The sequence below is a fragment of the Eutrigla gurnardus genome (assembly GCF_963514095.1).
Source record: "Eutrigla gurnardus genome assembly, chromosome: 11".
NCBI classification, from domain to species: Eukaryota; Metazoa; Chordata; class Actinopteri; order Perciformes; family Triglidae; genus Eutrigla; species Eutrigla gurnardus.
In genome coordinates this window covers 10,773,944-10,780,337 of record NC_139925.1, presented here as the reverse complement: position 1 = coordinate 10,780,337, position 6,394 = coordinate 10,773,944, and the positions used below count along the sequence as shown (strand labels likewise).

The 6,394-nt window shown below is 45.4% G+C and overlaps 1 protein-coding gene across 1 annotated transcript; it reads right to left on the bottom strand.

The window, feature by feature from the left end:
• Window positions 1–5,412, bottom strand: lrit1a (leucine-rich repeat, immunoglobulin-like and transmembrane domains 1a). Its single transcript, XM_084021004.1, has 5 exons — window positions 5,331–5,412; window positions 4,282–4,555; window positions 3,364–3,824; window positions 2,377–2,682; window positions 1–2,072 (listed from the first exon to the last, which is right to left on the bottom strand). The coding sequence occupies exons 2-5, from the start codon at window positions 4,401–4,403 to the stop codon at window positions 1,015–1,017; spliced, it is 1,947 nt and encodes a 648-aa protein (XP_083877130.1). The 5' UTR covers window positions 4,404–4,555; window positions 5,331–5,412; the 3' UTR covers window positions 1–1,014.
• Between the last annotated feature and the right edge of the window lie 982 nt (window positions 5,413–6,394).

Below are 6,394 nucleotides of genomic sequence, written 5' to 3'. Positions count from 1 at the left end.
ATGAGTAGATCTATATTTAATGGGGGTAACGATGCCTCTATGTGGCACGAAACAGGTACATAAAGCTATTTCAGTATGTGTCTCATTGCTGGGAATAGAAATCGTTTAACAATTCACTTAGCATCATTTCCACCCTATTTACATTGCGTCATAGTTCAGTCCGTTCTGTACTTCTCTCCAGCTCCAGCTTGTCTCCATACACCGGAGTGTTGAACCATGCCTTTGTGTATATCTTCTCTGTGAACATATGACAGATATATACAGAGGCACAGACTTAGCTGTATATGTGTACATCATCCAGTAAAGTATATACAAATCATACACATGCATGATATAAACAGTGGAGTATCGTATGTTGAGTTCCCTTTAAATCAGATCAGGTTGCAGAGGTTTCTTCGCTGGGCCATGAAAGTGAGATGAAATATAGTTTACAACGATTGTTATGCTGTTTCAACTTTTTTTTTTTTCCTTACAGGCTTAGTGATCAGAACATTCTTTTAGACATAAAAGCATGAGTGCACAGGTTGCCTTACTATATATGCATGAATATTATATATTACATGTTTGTATCACAATGTGACATTACTCAATTTATGACAGCGAAGTGAGTTTGACTCTATCTGTAAGAAATGTGAAATATTCTAAAAATATCTGGAGAAAAACAGGTACATTATTAATATTCCTCTAAACTGATATTTCCATTATAGTGCACCGTGCAAACGTCCTTTGATAGAAGTTGACTCTCTGTGGCGGTGGAGTTGGTGGCGTGATCCAGCGAGGAGGGACAGGCGGGGGGGAATCCCACGGTGTGGGCGTATGGGAGCGTGTGAGAGGGGGACTGACGTCAGCATGGTGCTGAGGGTGAGGGTACGGGCAGTGATGGGGATATGGATGTGGATGGAGATGGGGGTGGTGGCGGGGATGTGAATGCGTATTAGCGGTGGGACTCGGACGTGGATGCGGTTGAGTGCGAGGAAGATGGCGTGGAGCAGGAGCCGGAGCTGGAGCATGACGTCAGCAGAAGTACTCGTTAGGCTGTCCCTCTATCTTAGCTGTGGCCTCGGAGTCCAGGCTGGAGCGGGCCGACAGCAGCCTGTTGGACTCCTCTGGGTTCAGTCTGTTCAAATACTCACCCTCCAGCCCTTTGGCCTTGGTCCCAGGCGACAGTGTTTCAAAGGTCACATATGAATCTTGGATGTCCTTGGATTTCTTTCCCCAGTACTTCTGAATCCGTCTTTTCAGAGCCCCGCAGCACACGATGACAGTGAGCGGCACCGCGATGATACAGGCCACTGTGATCACGATCACGTTAATCAGCCTCTGGGTCCCGGTGGCACTGGCTGCTTCATCGGTGGAAAAGATGACACACTGCTCCTTCTTGGGGATCAGCCCCCTCACACATACGCAGGCAATGTACTTGGTCCTGGGCACCAGGCCTTCGATGGTGACACGGTTCTGACCCGCCCCAACGTTGATCTTCCTCATGTCCCGCTCTCCAAACACAGCATACAGCACACTAAATGCTGTCGTGTTCTTGGCCTTAGGAGCTCTCCAGTTCAAAGAAATTGTATTGTCTGTGTCCCCCACCACCTTTACAGAGCGGACCACCCTGTCCGGGTCCTGCTGCAGCGATGACGTGTTGGCCGCCAGGTTGCTTAGATTAGTCTTCTCCAGATCCAGAAGTGCATCTGGGTTGGAGGAGGTGGCCGGCCCCGGGGTGGCTCTGTCAGCCAGGCTGTAACTGGCTAGTCCAGAATCAGGACCAAGACCAGGTGGAAGACCTGGGTCCAGAGATGAAGGGGTGGAGGTTGGAACCACATATCTGGCCACCAGTTTCTCCTGGTAGGCAGCTTTGCCCATCTGGTTGGGTTTCTTGACTTTGGCTTTCTTGTCATTGCTGGTTTGGTTCCCGTCTGGTTTTGGTGAGTTTGAGATCATCAGAGAAATGACAGCTTCGGCATTCCCTGCGTAGTTAGTAGCCTTGCAGACGTATTTCCCTGAATCCTGGTGGGACACAGCTGGGACACTGAGGATGGACCAGGTGATCCCCTCCTTTGAGGTTTCCTGCTGGACTGTGGTGGCAGAGGGGTGGAGAATATGGAAGTTACATAACAGTTACAAAAAGGACAACATATGAAAATGTAAATATGATGTGGCATCTGAGGATATATCCCGTTCCAAAGAGATGCCAAGCAGGTGATTATACAATGTTGCAATGATCATCAGCAGTGTTGCATAACTCCCCCTTGCAGCCACAGCTGTCAGTCAGACTTAGAACCTCGATATCTCCACTGGTGGCTTTCTGTTTAATTAACAGCAGCAACGCAGCGCAGACAAAAGCATCTTATCTCAGACACAACACAGGGACAGACTCACCTGTTCCATTAAGGAGTCGTCCGTCCGCCTTTCGCCATGTCAGGTCTGGGATGGGGACTCCGATGGTCCCACAGCGGAGGAGCACATTGTTCCCAACAGTGCTCCGGACCCGTGCCACCGCCGTGTGGATGCGTGGGAGCTGACAGCGGCGTAGCTCCGCGTCGCTGAACAAGACCCCCGAGACACTCTCCGGAGCCGAACACCGGAGCCTCGTGTCGATGAACGCCACAGAGAGAGTTGGAGACTTCTGGAACTGGACCAGGTCGTAGAGACGACAGTCACACACCCAGGGGTTGTCATGGAGACCTGAGGGTGAGAGTGAGGGTACAAGGGAGGTTACAGGAGGGAGACGAGCATCCAGCTGTGTGCAAAGTGATAGACCAGCCTGCAGATGGCCGGTGTGGATGTTAGGATGTTAATCCTGTAAGAGGATTAACATTTAATTCATAAACTACATCATGACCCTGACTACACGGCGATGATGATGATGATGATGGTGGTGATGATGATGATGGTGGTGGTGGTGCTCTAGAGATCAAGGTCAGGTCTTGCTGTCATTTCACCCTCCTGTCCTTGACCAAAGCACCCGCCTTTAGGGCTGACTCTGGAACAGCTGTCCACTGTTGTAAGTACGAGAATGGGTTAAACACAGAAGATGAGCAAGCCTAAAATGAACTTTGTATCTGACAGACAGCCGATGGGAAATTGAAATGAAAATGCTGAATACATTATGCTAAATAGGTTAAAATGAAGTGTCCCTTTGGTCTTTAAATGCTAAATATGTTACATTGACACGTCTTCAAATTATAATTGAGACATTTTTTTATTAACTACTATACCGACCATCCCCTATACATCAAGTGATGTGTTGCTTAGCAACTGTTTTGTCCAGCTGGTTCTAGAATGCTGCTTTGCGCAAAATTAATTAACCCCCTTTCCTTTACGCACAGGGTTTGGTCGCGCGGCAGACCTAAACCACGTCCTTACCAAGTATGATCTTGGAGCTCTCTGGTCCTTGCACGGGTTTCGCCGCCAGCCAGGTGGACAGCACCTCACCCGGCAGGGTCAGCAGGCTGTTGCTGGACAGATCCAGATACGTGAGGTTCTTAATGTACGTGGTGGCCTCCGCTGGCAGCGAGGTGAGCTGGTTGTTGTGCAAATCGAGAAGTCTGAGACTGGGCATATCCATGAGAGACTCCCAGGGAAAGGCGGTGAGGGCATTCCCGTCCAGACGAAGCTCTTCCAGGTTGAGCAGTCCCCGGAAACTGTCCGGGCTCAAGGCGGACAACGCGTTGAAAGACATCCACAGGAATTCCAGACTGGAGAGGTAGTTGAAGACTTCGCTCGATATCCGCTGGATGGCCGTCTTCTCGATCCGCAGTTTGGATGTGTCAACGGGCAAGCCGACAGGCACAAGAGATATCTCGGGATCATTGCAAATCACGCTCCTAAACGGGAGACATGAGAGAACTTGTGTTCACCTGCTAAACGTCCTTCACAAATCATGCATTTGCACATTTTTATCAAAGTAAATGAAAAATAAAATATGTTATTAAAATTAAGTATAAGATTAAATAGTTTTAAGTCTAGAGAATGCAAACATATGTGGTTTAAATGCTGTAGCAAATCACTGTGAAAAAATACAGATTTTCCAATCTATCCAAACTCATAAAACGCATAGACGGGCAGGTTGAAAGGGCTTTCTGACAGATAATCCTGCATTAAATGAAATTGGACCGGCATGCACTCCCCAAATTATCATTTGTACACGTGTTCACCTCTGCAAACATCTGTCCTCATGAGGGCAATACCTGTGGTAAAAAGATGCGCCGGTGCGCACGAACACGGACCATTCCATAGTGTGTTTATGATATAAAATCATTTTCATTCGGACATCTCCCTTACCTGGCCTTTGATCCATCACTCAGGTTGTGGTAAAAACAGCTGCACTGCGACGGGCAGGAGCTCACTGGGGGGAGAAGTTCACCTGTGGCCACGTAGAGCCCCAGGAGCAGGACGAGGAACATTTTGGCCCACTTTTACGCATACGCAGCTTGGCTACGCGCGCCCCGTTTGTCCCCACTGAAGTCCAACAGACTTGCCTTTTTCTCTCATTTACAGGAAAATCATCTCGTATGGCTTTGTCCCACCGCTTCGCTGTCCCATAGTGATCCGACTGCTATGAGTCCCGAGATAAAAAGGATAGACAAGGATTAGCGAAAGGACTGGCGTTGTTTTCATTTGGATGCGTATTGCATCCCAGAATCCGATAGGCTGCGCAGAGACGTCCCTATTTATTATCACAGAAAAACACTTCCGAAATGGTCATAATCCACTGTGATGTTTGGATTTTTTTTTTTTTCTTTCCCTCAAATGTATCTTGTTCATTTTAGCCCTGCCGTGACTGTTAATCTGTAAGTGGACAGCACTGTTTTTTACCACAAGGTGGCCCCTTTATCAAAGCCTATGGCTCCTACCTTGGGGCCTTCGCACTCAACAGATGCTCATTTTCTTAATAATTGTTTTTAACTTGGAGAACTTTCATGAATGTTTATTTATTTATTTATATTTATCATAAAACCAATACCACTGCATTCAAACATATAGATACTTTGATGTAAACTGAAATATTCAAATACTTTTTCATGCAAAATAAGAGAAACGAAAATGACCCTGGTGCATGGTCTTAACCACTGATGAGAAATTTACAACAGTGAATCAAATCATTCCCCTGCACAATGTCCCACTGTCAATCATCCCATGTATGTACCTGCACATAAAGTACACATGTAGACTATTCAACAAAGATGTTTTGAAATTAACACAAATTATAATACTTAATATAATATATATAATACTGAGAAATTGATGTTTAAGCAGATTGAATGGAGGAGACCTTTCAGTGACCCTAGTAACCCATTTGGAGTCCTGCGCTATTTACTACAGGAAAATACCTCAAATTGTAAAGCTTTTGTTTCGCAATGAAGGCAAATCCATGTGTCACTTGGCACCTGCTCACCGTTGTATTTCCTCACGCTGGCTTCGGTGTTACACTTGGCTGGCACTGCGAAGTTTGCCGACTGGTCTGGAAAGATGATGAAAGACACAACAAAGTCACATTTAATCACACTGCCAGGTTAGATGAATAGAGATTATTACGTCCTATAGATTCATAGTGACAGATGAATAGAGACAATAATTACGGAGTTGTGCAGCATACCGATATATTCAACTCTTCCTTCTATTATTTATTTATATTATAGTATTTGTTCTTTAGGTTAGTTATCGCACGCTTTTATGTTGAAATCCCTTTGAGGCACAGGTCGTTCAGTTTACAACCGTGCACGTCTGTACTGAGGCTCTAAACATGTTGAGCAATGGTGTTCCCTCATGTTGAAAAACTTAAACATTCCATATTAGACCACAAGTAGTTAATCTCATTTACTGAGGCCAATACTGGAATGGCCAATGTCATTCTTATTGTGCAACACCTCTCATAAGAACAGAGGGATGTTGAAGGAACTGAATGAACTGACTTCTGGAGTGTTTGCTTTCGTTTGATTACGTTTCAGCGTTTACAGACAACCACTGTCAGCAGAAAATGCCACAACAAACAGTGTATAAACTTGTTCCACGATTGAGATAATCTCTCTCCAATTTAATCAGGAATGTTACCGATTTGTTAAAGTATTAAAGTATTTGAGTGTGACAAATTTTAAGATGGTAAACAAGATGTTATAAAGTCATGTTGGGGTCAACCAACAGCACAGAGATTTGGGAGTATTTGTAAGGAAGCCATTTGTTTTTAGTAAAGGATGCAAAGGGTCCTAACATTATAAATGCATATATTTGAACCATTTGTGTCCATATGATTAAGCACATTTCCCACCTATATTTCCCAAGATTTCTGATCTTATAATCCCGAGACTGAGAAAGACTTCAGCCACACAATGTCCCCTCTATCCCTATGGCATAAAAGCCGCAAATGATGTCGCAACTGAAACATGACAAATCCATT